The sequence below is a fragment of the Syngnathus scovelli genome, chromosome 22 (genome assembly GCF_024217435.2).
Source record: "Syngnathus scovelli strain Florida chromosome 22, RoL_Ssco_1.2, whole genome shotgun sequence".
NCBI classification, from domain to species: domain Eukaryota; kingdom Metazoa; phylum Chordata; class Actinopteri; order Syngnathiformes; family Syngnathidae; genus Syngnathus; species Syngnathus scovelli.
In genome coordinates, this window is record NC_090868.1 from 552,656 (window position 1) to 566,701 (window position 14,046).

General features: G+C 55.8%; 1 protein-coding gene and 1 long non-coding RNA gene across 11 annotated transcripts; one reads left to right on the plus strand and one right to left on the minus strand.

The window, feature by feature from the left end:
• Positions 1 to 670: 670 nt before the first annotated feature.
• On the plus strand, positions 671 to 13,819 carry grip1 (glutamate receptor interacting protein 1). 10 transcript variants are annotated; one of them, XM_049760300.2, is made up of 26 exons: positions 1,423 to 3,872; positions 6,145 to 6,225; positions 6,299 to 6,434; positions 6,501 to 6,646; positions 6,726 to 6,809; positions 6,899 to 6,974; positions 7,050 to 7,195; positions 7,300 to 7,447; positions 7,508 to 7,677; positions 7,793 to 7,930; positions 8,055 to 8,201; positions 8,351 to 8,537; positions 8,607 to 8,752; positions 8,823 to 8,903; positions 8,976 to 9,045; positions 9,113 to 9,258; positions 9,325 to 9,469; positions 9,535 to 9,674; positions 9,753 to 9,932; positions 10,003 to 10,156; positions 10,307 to 10,418; positions 10,541 to 10,573; positions 10,850 to 10,960; positions 11,026 to 11,142; positions 11,242 to 11,388; positions 11,454 to 13,819. In XM_049760300.2, the coding sequence occupies exons 1-26, from the start codon at positions 3,740 to 3,742 to the stop codon at positions 11,742 to 11,744; spliced, it is 3,465 nt and encodes a 1,154-aa protein (XP_049616257.1). In that variant the 5' UTR covers positions 1,423 to 3,739; the 3' UTR covers positions 11,745 to 13,819. The 10 variants fall into 10 exon arrangements, with proteins under 10 accessions (XP_049616259.1, XP_049616268.1, XP_049616258.1 ...); XM_049760302.2 differs by lacking the exons at positions 1,423 to 3,872; positions 7,793 to 7,930 and adding an exon at positions 671 to 1,018; XM_049760301.2 differs by lacking the exon at positions 7,793 to 7,930 and having other exon boundaries at positions 1,422 to 3,872.
• Positions 3,757 to 5,225, minus strand: LOC137839844 (uncharacterized). Its single transcript, XR_011086195.1, has 2 exons — positions 5,087 to 5,225; positions 3,757 to 4,984 (listed from the first exon to the last, which is right to left on the minus strand). It is a non-coding gene; the product is annotated as an uncharacterized lncRNA (long non-coding RNA).
• Positions 13,820 to 14,046: the final 227 nt, after the last annotated feature.

Genomic DNA, 14,046 nt, shown 5'->3' on the forward strand with positions numbered 1-14,046 from the left:
TCCATTATTTGTCATTCCATCCCTTCATCATTATTCACCATCAATAATGACTTAGGGTCTAATTATAGACCATTTCTGTTCATCTTTAAGCATGCGTGACAAATTACAGGTTTCATATTTTAGTATTGGAAAGATGATGAGGTGTGTAGCAAAAGGTCAAAGTTCATTGCTTTGATCACAAAAAGCAGATGGACCGAAACGTATGTTAGATTTGACGCCGACTAATGAAAGGAAGGGAATTCCTCAGAGGCGAGTCAAGACAAAGATGTGTGTGTGCGTGTCAAAGTATATGCACGCACACACACACACGCACACACCTTCAACTGAAAGATGAGCAAACATCACATGAATGAACTCTAATCATCTTCAGTGATTTAAGTTGAACAGAGTCCCAAAGTCCCTAACTTTAGTGGTATAATACAAAGTTACAGAACATGACATAATCACTTGTAAATGAAGGAGGAATGAGGTCAACGTTGAAAATATGAATTTGGTTTTAAATGCATCTTCTGGATAAGAAAAAATGACCTAAATTGTATACAGGTGCCCACGCTTCAATGCGCATGCGCAAACTATTGTCATTTTTCCTGCCTGCCGGGCTACTTCGTGACGTCATCGCCTTACGTCAGCCAGCACTCCCCTCACCCCGAGACCACCCTGAGCGACTCCATTTAAGAGGGGGTGGGGGTCGAGCGACATTTACAAAGAGAGAGAGAGAGAGAGAGAGAGGGAGAAAGAGAGAGAGAGAGAGAGAGAGAGAGAGAGAGAGGGAGGGAGAGAGAGAGCAGGGGGTGGGGGGTCTCGCGTGCCGAAGAAGGGGCGACGGAGAAGAGGAAGTGGACGCGGAGGTGGATCTCCTCCATGAAGCTAAAGCTAACTAAAGCTAACATGCTGTTGCCGCTGCTGGAGCTGTGTGTCTGCTAGCGGGCCGCCCTGGACTCCCTATCCACCCTGAGGTGCATCATGCCCGGATGGAAAAAGAACATCCCGGCCTGCCTGCAAGCGGACCAAGAAGGAGGTAGGGAGCCAGCCGCGCCGCCGCCGAACCGACAACGTCTCCTCGCTCACTCGCTGCGTGCGTGCGTGCGTGCGTGCTCGCGAGAGCGTACGTCTTGTGGTGCGCGTGTGTTTGCCGGTTGCTGGTGCCGCGCGCGTGAAAGTTGACGCTGAGCGTGCGTGTGCGCATTCCCGTGTGGCGCACCGGCAGATCTTGACGTGACGTAACGTGACGTGGCCTCAGGTATGTTACGTGACGTTGCCGTAGGTGGAGTCAGCAGGTAAAGCTAGCAGGTTAGCTTAGCTAGGAGGCCCGCCCACCTGCTGACCTGCCCGGCTGTTGGCCTCCAGCGTGGCCCGGGCAGGAGCGCTAAAAGCGGTCTGAAGGCGCCGGAAAGACCCCCCCCCTGAAATCGGTAGTGATTGGTAATCATTTGCACATTTATTTCCATACACATCACTGATGATTATGATTTATTTTTGTCTGTGTTTGAAAATAACACTCCAGTAGGAATGGCTAAAAATAGACAAAAGAGAGAATTACTAGAAAGGAAAAGACTTGCGACAGTTAAACTACTACTGGCGTCAGTGCACTGCGTGACTCGACTTGGAAACATTTGATTGACAACCACATACGTATTGTAGTATTACTGCGCTTGACGTCCATACACGACTGAGTTGTGGTGTTTGCACTGCATCCTGAAGTACGAACATGAAATGTTTGAAATGTTACATTCAAGGGTTTTTTGAGACAGCAGACAACATGACATCACGCAACACTTTTGGCCGGCCTACGCATGCACGGCATCCTTTTAGGAGGCGCTGATGTCACAACTGCTCATCCTCGTCCTCTGGATGAGTCAAGCTAACCTGTGTGTTTTTTTCGCGTGCGACACATTTCGCAAGAAAGTGCGTCATCCTCATCACGGCTGACAATAAAATGCTGACGTGTGTGAAGAATGACGGTCAAACAGGACAACATTTGTTGTCCTGGAGTGCAACTTTTCTCCTCGATTTGTTACACTGGCACACACACACACACACAGTCAGTCAGTCAAGCCGTCAGCCCTGGGCAGCATCCAGGTGGAGCGCCGGCCGAGCTGCTGGCATCAAACTAACATCATGTCATTTTCTGCTTGAATTCCCCCAGCGTGCGCACACACACACACACGATGCTTCAATGGGTGTGTGAGGGCGCACCTGTTTGGCGTTTCTGCTTTCATCGAGATGTCGCCGAACTTCCTCTCAGCCTTCTGCCAATTCTTTCTTGTGGAATTTATGAATGCCAGCCATCACTGATGCTTAATGCAAAAAAACAATTTGGCATTGAGTAAGACCTCCTCGGCAGTAGTGGGCGCCATACTGCGGCAAACGCAAATGTGCACGTTCTCGACTACATTGGATTCGGCCGTTTTCTTTTGGCGCGCAATGAAGGTCAGACTTGCGAGCACCTCGGCTTTGGTCACGTGCGCCCCGACGCACGTCTCAGCTGACGGCGCTCTCCCGCCCCTTTTGGTCAGCCATCACGCTGACGACAAACGTGAGGACAATATCGATGATCTTGACGCACGCACGCACGCACGCCGCGTGGTCTGAGAGCGCCCGTGCGGGGGAGCGGCAGGATAAGCCGGCGTGTGTGGAGAATGCGATTAGACGCGCGCTCAGCCAGGCAGCCAATGGCGGCCGAGCACCGGGCAGGCCCGCAAGCCATATGCAAATGAGCGCCTTGCAAACGAGGACACTTTTTTGTCATTTTTAGCAGCTCTCGCTCTCCTTTCTCCGCTCGGAAGGCACAAAGAGGATTTCAGGGAAACGACATCCGTCTTCGCTTTATGTCATTTTTTTGCCATCTTTTCACCGGTCGCTCGCGACCACAAGAGGGCGCCATCGGTTCAGCCCGGCTCGCATGCCGCCTCGCACGTGGCGCCGTTGTCTCCCCCACAACGCGCTTGATTTTGATGGACTACATTCATCCCACCCGAGCAGCTTGTACCAGGCAGGCTTGATGGTGGTAGCCGATGTTCCGCCGCACTACTTTTGTCCAAAGGCAACATGGCAACAGGCCTTCACTCACGAGCGTTTCCGCCTTCAATTCCGATGACATTACGCTGATACGCTTTTCGAGATCGCCGACTCTTTGATTCATTGAAGCGGCCCAGTTGCATTGTGGGAACTTGTAGTCCTCATGCGTGCCGTGCCGTATAGGCCTTTGCCTGCTTCTTCCTGCCCTTTGTGGAAATCTCTGTCATTCCTTGACTGAATGGAGACCGCCCCGCCCCGCCCCTCCCCCTCGGCGGAATCGAGTATTCGCGTGTGTGAGCGAGTGAGTGTATGTGTGTGTGTCATAAAAAGAGGAATGAATGGTGCAAAGGATGGAGGGATAAATGAGGGGAGGATGCAAGGAAGGAAGGAGAGAAGAAAAGTCATGACTGCTGACTCTTCAAGTGCACATTCACACACACACACTGCGAGAGTGTGTGTGTGTGCGTGTGTGTGTGTGTACGCAGCGAGCGCTGTGATTGGCTAAAGCAGGACACGAGGAAGCTGCAGAGGAGGCGAAGCTACAAAGAGTGCGTGTGCCGTCCAAAGGTGTGTGTGCGTGTGCGTGTGCGTGCGCATGTTCGAGAGGAAACCTGAGCTGACTTTCTTTGTGCGGGATGATGCTTGGCGTTTGCGACGCTCGCCACTAGCCGTGCGATAGCCGCGTGCGTGCGTGCGTGCGTGCGTTAGCCCCCGGGTGAGGATGGAGCGCTTCCTGGCTCTCCTGCGCCTGCTCCAAAGGAGGCGCAGGAGGAGGTACCGCGCCGACGACGACTACCAGGAAGGCTACGACGACGTCTACTTCTACACCAGCAAGTACCACGCGCGCCTGCTACGTGAGTGGCACACCTGCGCTCAAACGCACACACAGATTGACATAGTCCCATTCAGCTCACACATGCTCACAAACACACGTCACAGACATACACACATGAATGCACACTCAGACCAGACACACACACACACATCTCACACATTCACAGAAGCAGACACAAATTCATCACAAACACGCCTGACATGTTCCACAGGGGACAGCACAACATTTGTCTCACACACACACACGCACACTGTTGACTTGTGTACACAATACGTGTGTGCGCATAATTGAAGAGCACGCAGGTGAGGATGAGTCCCGCCAGATGCTTTGTGGGTAATGACAAGGCTTGCTGCAGCACAGGAATTGCAAAAAGCACAACTTTGACACGCTGACTGGCTGCCAAAGCGTGTTAAGTGTTAGCACAAAAGCGCTGGCGGGCGCTCAAGAACTTTTTTTTTTTTTTTTTTAGAAGCAAGGACTTGTTTGCAGTACGCAGGCTCTGCGAGCGGCGCGGTGTGGGTCGGTCGGTCGGTCGGTCGTCATCCGCTTCCTGTTTGCGCCCGGCTATTAGCGTTAAGCACCAACCACAAAGTGTGCCAGTGCCCGTCCGACATGTTGCCACTGGTCGGCAGTCGGTGGAATGTCCGGAGCGCATTCTCACTCAAAACACTTCAGCTGGCTCATTTAGTTGACAAGTTCCGATTGTACTTGAACGCCACATTCTTGTAAGATTTTCTTTTTTGGGCTTCACTTGAAACACTTCAACTCAGCCATTTAGAAGGCTTGCCTGTGCCTGTGCCTGTGTGTGTGTATCTCGCATGTCTAAAAATTGCTCTTTGTACTTGCAGGGTCGCTCACTCCCTTCAATTATTCATCAGCTTGTTGCCGTGGTAACAGCCGTAGCGGCAGCGAGCGGGCATTTCGATCATCTCATTACACGCGTGTACGCTGACATGTGACTGTCAACTTGTTTGGTATGTGATGGATGATGAATATTTGGTGGGCCTACCGCACAAAAATCCCCGACGTGTCCAATTTGTGACCTTTGGGCGCCCCTCGTATTAGCATTAGCTCGACCGGCAAGCGCCGAGTGGTAACACTCGCCAATGTTGTTGGGAAACTCTCTGTAATCTGTAAAAAAAAAAAAAAAAAAGTAGTAATAATAATCACGTCATTTGACACGCATGCACAGAGTGAAATTAATCCCACATAATGTGCATCTGGAACACTGACCTACATGTGGGGCTAGGCCACGCCCCTTGTCCGCAGTTGCAGCCAATCGCGTGGCAGCGTTGCGTCCGTGGCGCAGCTTTCCCCCTGGTGATGACATCATCATCATCATGAAGTGTGTAAAGCGGGCATGGCATACTGTGAGGTGTGTGTGTGTGTGTGTGAAGGTTGATTTAAGGGGAATTGAAATGAAAAGAAGTGTTGACGTTGAGCGAACGTGGCCAAGGTACCCGAACGCCCGGCCGGCTTCCTTTGCGCTGGCCGTCAGGTCATTTAAAGGGCCGGCGCGCTTTTGGTGTCTCTCATCTTGCGATGTTTGTGCACTTCCTCCATTCCCCAATGACGGGCATCCTCCCCCTCCCTCTTCATCGTCATGGCGCCATCAGCTCAGCCTCCGCCTCCCCCTCCTCCTCCTCATTTCATGGCGGCGCTCCACATCTGCAGCGCCCTCCCCCTCCCCTCTCCCGCTTCCTCCCTCGTCATCCTCTTCCTCATCTACGTGATGGCGTCTGCGTAAAGAGGCGCTCGGCTGGGCTGGCGGCGGCCGAAGGACGGAAAAGCGAGAGGAAGAGGCGCATTGGGAGGATTAGGAGGAGAGGAGAGGAGAGGGTTGCGGCAGCGGCGGCGGCGGCTCCGTGTGCATGGCGCTGGCTGAGCGACTGGCGACGGCGAGCTCATCATGATCGCCGTGTCGTTCAAATGCCGATGTCAGATCCTGCGCAGGGTGAATAAAGGTAGTGCGCGGGGAGTGACTGAGATGAACGCAACCTTTACTGGAAATTGATCACTGATTGACAATCCTGTGAGGGGGGGGGGGGGGCGAGAGCGTTCCTGTGCACGTGAGAGAGAGAGAGAGAGAGGGTGAGCGAGAGAGAGAGAGAGAGATGTAAAATTCATGATGTCAGGAAGACTAGTGCTGGTGTCATCACGTGCACTTTGTGTGTGCTGTGGGATTGGTGGGAAGCTAGCTCCCGATCCATCATCATCATCTTCATCCTCTCCTCCGACTTTTCAGCCTTCCTTTGTCGTCTTCGTCACGTGTTTGTGTGTTGTGCTCGCAGATGAAGGTCCGTACACCAAACAGTCGGCGGGCTCGCGTCCGTCGGACGGAGCGCTGGCCGTCAGGAGGCAGAGCATCCCGGGTAAGGCTCGCGAGGCTCACGCTCGGACCCTGCCGCCGCCGCCGCGCGCTCACGTGACGTTTGGCGTCCCCAGATGAGTTCCGGGGCTGCACGCTGGTGGAGCTGATGAAGAAGGAGGGCACCACGCTGGGGCTGACTGTGTCGGGCGGCATCGACAAGGACGGAAAGCCGCGGGTGTCCAACCTGAGGCAGGGAGGGATCGCCGCCAGGTAGGAAAGGAAGGCGCTCCGGTCCGTCCACCCGCTTCACGTAGTAAACTCGCCCGACCTGCTCAGGAGCGACCAGCTGAACGTGGGCGACTACATCCGCTCCGTCAACGGCATCAACTTGGCCAAGTTCCGCCACGACGAGATCATCAGCCTGCTGAAGAACGTGGGCGAGCGCGTGCTGCTGGAGGTGGAATACGAGCTGCCGCCCGTCTGTACGTCCGCGCCGCCTCTCGTCCGTCCGTGCGTCTCCTTGGCCCGACCTTCGCGTGACTTTGACCTGCCACCTCGCAGCCGTGCAGGGTTCGGGTGTCATGTTCAAGACGGTGGAGGTGACGCTGCACAAGGAAGGGAACAGCTTTGGATTCGTCATCAGAGGTGAGTTGGGGGGGGGCATGCGTGCGTGCGTGCGTGCGTGCGTGCGTGCGTGCGTGGTCCAATTAGTGACAGGACCGTGCGTCATGTAGGTGGAGCCAGCGAAGACAGGAACAAGTGTCGACCCATCGTCATAGCAACCGTACGCTCGGGAGGGCCAGCTGACAGGTAAGTGACGCCGTTTGAACCGCTGCCGCCGCCGTGGTCGTTTTGGCAGGCTCTAGCACCTGTTGGTGTGTGTAGGGAGGGCAGCATCAAACCTGGCGACCGTCTGCTGAGCATCGACGGCATCCGTCTCCACGGCAACACGCTGGCGGAGGCCATGAGCGTTCTGAAGCAGAGCGGGCAGGAAGCCACCATGCTGCTGGAGTACGACGTCTCCGTCATGGGTCAGCGCACACGCACACACATGCACGGGCACGCCACATTCACACACACACACACGCACACACACACACACGCGCGGAGCTAACCTTCACCCGTCTGCGCTTAGACTCCGTGTCTTCGGCTTCGGGTCCTCTGCTGGTGGAGGTTGCCAAGGCGACGGGCTCCAGCCTGGGCGTGGCTCTGTCCTCGTCCATGTTCTGCAGCAAGCAGGTCATCGTCATCGACAAAGTTAAAGCGGCCAGCATCGCCGACAGGTGACCTTTACGCGCGCGCCGGAAGTCCGAGCGGACGTTGACGCGTGCGCGCGCTCGCAGGTGCGGCGCCCTCCACGCGGGCGATCACATCCTGTCGGTGGACGGCAAATCCATGGAGTTCTGCTCCCTGGCCGAGGCCACGCAGCTGCTGTCCGCTTCCTGCCACAACGTGCGCTTGGAGATCCTGCCGCAACACCAGGCCCGCCCGGCCCTCAACGCGCCGCAGCAAGGTGGCGTCTGGGCACCCGTGCCACTCGCTCGCTCCTCCCGTCTTAACCTCAACGCTGGCCCGCATGTGTGTGTGCATGTGCGTGCGTGCCTGCGTGCGTGCGTGCATGTGTGCAGTCAAGGTGCAGCGTTCTCCCCGCCCCCTCCCCTGGGAGACGGGAACCTCCGCACCCATCCTCCCCCCTTACCACTACAACACGTACCATCCTGACCAATCGGGCGGCAGGTCGCACAACCGCCATACAAACAACGCGTGTACGTCCGCCGCCCGCTCGCTTCGCTCTCCTTGCGCCGCGTGCGCGCCCGTGAGCGGCTGTGCGTGCGTGCGTGCGAGCGTGCCGGCTCACCTTGACGCGCGCTCGCTCGGCTGTGTTTGCAGCGCTGGGCCACACGTTCTCGCCGGGCTCCATGTCGGCGTACAGTCTGTCGTCCCTCAACATGAGCATTCCCAGGAACGCGTATCCCACCAGTCCGCGGGGCACGCTCATGAGGAAGAAGCAGAAGAAGAAGGACTTCAAGAGCTCCCGTGAGGAACAACTTTGGCTCGGCGGAGAGACGTTTGCTCACTAACCGCTAACACGGCGCTCGGGACGTTTTCGTTTGCCTCGCGGGTGTCTTTTTGCCGAGATGACACAGACGTCACCTTGGGCTGTGCTCCCTCCCTCCCTCCCTCAGTGTCCCTGGCGTCCAGCACGGTGGGTCTGGCCGGCCAGGTGGTCCACACCGAGACCACCGAGGTGACCTTGCTGGGCGACGGCGTCATGGGCTTCGGCCTCCAGCTGCAGGGCGGCGTCTTTGCCACCGAGACGCTCTCCTCGCCCCCGCTCATCGCTTACATCGACCCTGACAGTCCCGCTGAGAGGTTGGCGCTTTTGACGCACGCACGCACGCACGCACGACCGCGGCTCACGCGTGCCGTCCACGCTCGCAGGTGCGGCATCCTGCAGATCGGCGACAGGATCTTGTCCATCAACGGCGTTCCCACAGAAGACTCCACTTTGGAAGAAACCAATCAGCTGCTCAGAGACTCCTCCATCACTGCACAACTCACACTGGAGATTGAGTTTGACGTGGCCGGTATGCGCGCGCGTGCGCACACGCACGGCTTCTGCTCCGTACGAGGTGACAAACGCTTTGCGTCCCGCAGAATCGGTCATCCCGTCCTCCGGAACCTTCCACGTGAAGCTGCCCAAGAAACCGGGAGTGGAACTGGGAATCACCATCAGCTGTGAGTTGCTTCCAGCGCCACGTTCCGGCGGACCGCCGAACCTCGTCGGCCGACCTTCTTGTTGCGTTGCAGCGCCGTCCAACAGGAAAGCGGGGGACCCTCTCATCATCTCAGACATCAAGAAGGGCAGCGTGGCTCACAGGTGACACGCCGGTCAGCCGGCACGTGATCGGGGACGGCGACCCTACTCCGACCTTTGTCTTTTGGAGGACGGGCACGCTGGAGCTGGGAGACAAGCTGCTGGCCATCGACAACATCCGCGTGGAGACCTGCTCCATGGAGGAGGCCGTGCAGATCCTGCGGCAGTGCGAAGAGCTGGTCAAGCTCAAGATACGCAAAGACGAGGACAACTCCGGTAAGTGACGGCCGGCGAGTCGCCCGTTAGCGAACCGGCCGCCGACCCGTACGCCTCACCTCGCAGACGAGCAGGAGGTGTCGGGGAGCATCATCTACACGGTGGAGCTGCAGCGCTACGGAGGGCCCCTGGGCATCACCATCTCCGGCACCGAGGAGCCTTTCGACCCTATCATCATCTCCTCGCTCACCAAGGGAGGCCTGGCCGAGAGGTGGGCAAAAGATTCCGCCTTGGACGCGTGTGCGTGTGCTCTAAGAGGCGCGTGTGCCCTGGCAGGACGGGCGCCATCCACGTGGGCGACCGCATCCTGGCCATCAACAGCAGCAGCCTGAAGGGCAAACCCCTGAGCGAGGCCATCACCCTCCTCCAGCAGGCGGGGGAGACCGTCACGCTCAAGATCAAGAAACACGGTGAACGTACGTCCTCGCCTCGCCGCCGCACTGGTCGGTCCCCCGACCGCCGCCGAACCTCAGCGTGCGTTTGCGTCTGCGCAGTGTCCAGTCCCAAGTCGTGTCCGGGCCAGGAGAACCACGACGGCGAGGGGGGAGAGGAGCCGCCTCTCACGGCGCCGCCCCCCCCTTCGGCTCAGAGGTTGTTCGGCACGCTGCCCTCCGTCGACAGCGCCGTGGAGTCCTGGGACGGGTCCAACGTGGACGGCGGCTTCGGCAGCCCGAGTACGTGTCTGGACCTCGCCCGCCCCGAGCGCGTCACCATCTAGCCGTGACGCGTCCCGCGTGCTTTCAGCTCCTTCCTTCCAGTCGTCGCCCTTCACCTTCCACGAGTGGCGCAACGCCAAGACGGGCAACGGCCAATCGCCCGCTTCCTCTCGCCGGAGAGCCAATCCGCTGCCGGACCTGTCGGGCCTCAACGACGACTGGGAACACGTCACGCTCGGCGGGTGAGCCGGCCGCCGGCCGTTTTCACCACAGCGGACGAGCTCGGCGAGCTCACCTAGATGTTAGCTCTCCTCGTTGAAAGCAATGGGAGCCGTTAGCATGGAGCTAAGCGTATCGTCACGACCTGTGGGGATTGGGGGGGGGCGCTGCAGGTTCACGGTGGGTCATGATGGGACAGAACCGGACCAGGAGGAGAACTTCTGGTCTCAGGCTCTGGAGGATCTGGAGACGTGTGGACAGAGCGGAATCCTCAGAGAACTGGAGGTACACACGCACACACACACGCACCACACACATTAAACACTTGCCAGATGGGGCGGGACTTTGTCAAGTCCTCTGACCAATGAACAGCTTTGTTGGAAAAAAGAGGACTTATTGTTTTCCAGGAGCCAGAAAAGGAGACGGAGCTCCTCACTGGGGTATCATTGCTGCTTGCTCTTCCTCACCTCCACTAATCCTCGTTTTCTTTCCTTGCCGCCTTCTGGCGGGTGCCCGCTAACATGGGACAAGTTGTGTCTTTTTGAACGCTCATCTTTTCCTGACCTTTCTGATACTTAAGTGGCCGTTGGAGTGGCCTTGGCTGACATCCAAATAACATCGGGTCGGGCGTGTGAATGCATGGCGGCGAGTTTGCGCACGCACCCGATGAGCTACCAACGCGCGCTAAACGTAGCGCATTCATGGCTCGTCTCCAGGCCACCATCATGTCCGGCTCCACCCTCAGCCTGAACCACGAGCCGCCCGCCTCGCGCACCTCGCTGGGACGCCAGGCCAGCTTCCAGGAACGCAGCAACAGCCGCCCCCAGGTGAGCGCCGACCCTGACCGACCGACTGCGACGATGTCACGCCTGACTCCTTGCGACCCCCCCAGGTGACCCCGCGCTCCAACACCTTGCCCTCCGACCCCCAGCGCAGAGCCTTCGCCATGAAGAAGATGAGGCAGGAAGTCAACGACATCCTCAATCAGACGCCGGTGGAGCTTCACAAGGTGAACGGCCAGCGCTTCTTTTTTTTTTTCCGTTTCACAGTGTCTGGTCGAATCAGACAATTGCAAACGTGAAAAACGACATTTGTTGGCGCGTGGCAGCTGACTCTGGAAAAGTCTTCCGACTTGGAGGACTTTGGCTTCAGCGTGTCGGACGGCGTTCTCGATCGCGGCGTTTACGTCAACAACATCCGCGGCGGCGGCCCGGCCGAGCGCGGAGGCCTGCAGGCGTACGACCGCCTCCTACAGGTAAGCGTCTCAGCGTCTCGTCCCCAGTAGGACTTTTTGGACTCGAGTGTCTTTTTGGTGTTCAGATAAACCACGTGCGCACTCGAGACTTTGACTGCTGCCTGGTCGTTCCGCTCATCGCCGAGTCGTCGAACCGCTTGGATTTGGTCATCAGCCGAAACCCCGCCTCCTCCGCCAACCCGCTGACCAATCATACGGAAGGCACAGACAATAGCCACGCCCCTCAGACGACCGCTTACCAAAAGGAAGCGCGTGAGGACGCGGGCGAGGACGGCGCGCCAATCAAGTGGAAGAAACCTGGGGACGGGCTGGGGGCCGGCCTGGGGGCGGGGCTAGTCACCAACACTTCTGTATAGGGACTGAACGCAACACGCCCCCTTGGTGCTACACACGACCTCTGAACTTGGACCTGCTGAGGCAGCCTGAAAGCACACACACGCACACTTCCTGGTCCTCCCCCCTGATCCGGATCCTGATCCCACTCGGAGCGCATTCCTGATTTAATTTCCATACCAATCCTGATTTGGATCCAAGTCCTGAGGCCCCTACTGATCCAAATGTCAATCCCAATCAATTTCAGTCCTCATCGCACTACTGATCCTGATCCCGATCCCATGAAGGATCTCCCTCCAACCCTTGATACCACTACTGAGCCCGATCCCACTTGAAATCCTAGTATTCATCTCACTACTGATCCCGAACCCTTCAAATCCCGATCTGGGTCCGAACCCTGACCACTTTACCGTCCCCAATCCTAACCTTACCCCTGCAAATTGAAATCCGACGCGGTCTTCAACACACCACTGACACCGAGGCCATTCCTGGTCTCACAATTGTTCCTGACCCAAGTGCACCCTCAACCTCGGAGGAGGTGGTCTATCGGTGCGACGGGAAGCAGAACAGAAACAGAAGCACAGCAGCGGCACAAAGAGGGGTCACTATTTCCGACCTACTGGCTGCACGCCGTCGCCGCGGAGACAGACGACCAAGGGCGGATGGACGGATTTCTATTGATCCAAAGTACTTGGGGCATCTATATGGCAGTTGGACTTGTATGCCATGGAGGAAAGTGTGGAAAAACAAAACAACATAGCATTACAAACGTAGTGATTATTCTGATGACACTGACAGACACTGAGCAGTTTCATTTTGGAAAAAAAACAAATATACTATATACACGTTGACTGGCCGCACTGTGTGTGTGAGTGAGTGAGTGAGTGAGTGAGTGAGTGAGTGAGTGAGTGAGTGAGTGAGTGAGTGAGTGAGTGAGTGAGTGAGTGAGTGAGTGAGTGAGTGAGTGAGTGAGTGAGTGAGTGAGTGAGTGAGTGTGAGCGTGTGTGTGTATTGTCGTCTTTGGCCAACTCGGCTTCCCTAAAACCTGTTCACATCGCCCCTCACCGTCCCTCAGCCAATGGGCTCAATAACGACGCCTGACTCTGATTGGTTCTCCGCCGACCACACACACACACACACACACTCACGTCAACGAGCATGACCCCGCCCCTCCTCCAGTAACTGTGATCAATTATGCTAATTGTGTGTTTTGATTGACTGTTGTCACTTTTCTCTGTTTGTTTGTTTGTTTGTTTGTTTCCGTGACGACCGGACCTCACAATGTCAAAAAAAAGAAAACAAAGGTCGAGTTCTCGTCGTCACTGTGGTTTGACATTTTAGAAAACATGCTGTGACACGTGCGTGACGTCAACATTTAGCTGCTAGCTCTCTTGCCTCTCTAGAAAGTCTACATTTTCAGAAGCCTCCAAACAAACACACACAAATGCTGCTCTGTGCTCGAGAGGGAAGCCTTGTGATTGGATGTCGTTTGCTTGCGTGCGACTGGTCCTTCCTTCTATTTGACTTGAGTTAGCCATTCAGCTGTTTCAAGCACAGCGCCCACTAGTGGCTAGCAACACACAACAGAGCACACACAGCTAGCTTGTGGCTAACAAGATACTTAGCACAAGGCTAACACAGGGCTAGTCTAGCACGGCTGAGCTAACTTCCACAACAACAACAACAAAAAGAGTTAGAATTGACCATTTCCACCAATAGAAAGGGGCCTTTGGGGCGTGGCTTCAGGAATGCGCGCCATTAAGCCATACACACACACGCACACACACACACACACACTGTGTTTGTACGCGTGTATTGCGCGTGCGCAACCTTGCAGGTTTTTGCGCGTGCACACACGCGCATTGCACTGCCATTGGAAAAAAGAGAGTTGGCTTCCATGTAGCTTCACCAACCAAACAACAAATAAGTGAACCAACGACTTTTGTTTCAGGAACACGGACAATGTTGTAAAGTATTTTTGTACAAATTTCATACTTTGGTAGCATGATGTTCCTGCTGTGTGTCCTGCTGTCTCCACCTTTCTTTGTGTGGACGACGACTGAGCAACAATAAACCCCAACTATTCATGACGCCTTTATCACATTTTGGAATTTATTGTGTCAAAAGTCAACTAGCCTACACTGACATCATATCATTAAATACAAGTTAAAAACGTAAAAGAGCGGTTTAATTGCATCGGTTTTATTCTAAAAAAAAAACAAGAATATATTGCGAGAACCAAAAATACAACAACGCATATATTCGTTTTGGATTCCCTCAATTTGACCATAAAATCGCAAAAGTGTACCGTGTGTCGCCCTCTGC

Excerpts from the sequence above, each read along its gene's own strand:
- grip1 (XM_049760300.2), top strand. The coding sequence starts at position 3,740 with ATGGAGCGCTTCCTGGCTCTCCTGCGCCTGCTCCAAAGGAGGCGCAGG. Across the intron at positions 6,435-6,500 it reads CAGGGAGGGATCGCCGCCAG|GAGCGACCAGCTGAACGTGG; the intron begins GTAGGAAAGGAA and ends CGACCTGCTCAG. Across the intron at positions 9,470-9,534 it reads AAGGGAGGCCTGGCCGAGAG|GACGGGCGCCATCCACGTGG; the intron begins GTGGGCAAAAGA and ends GTGCCCTGGCAG.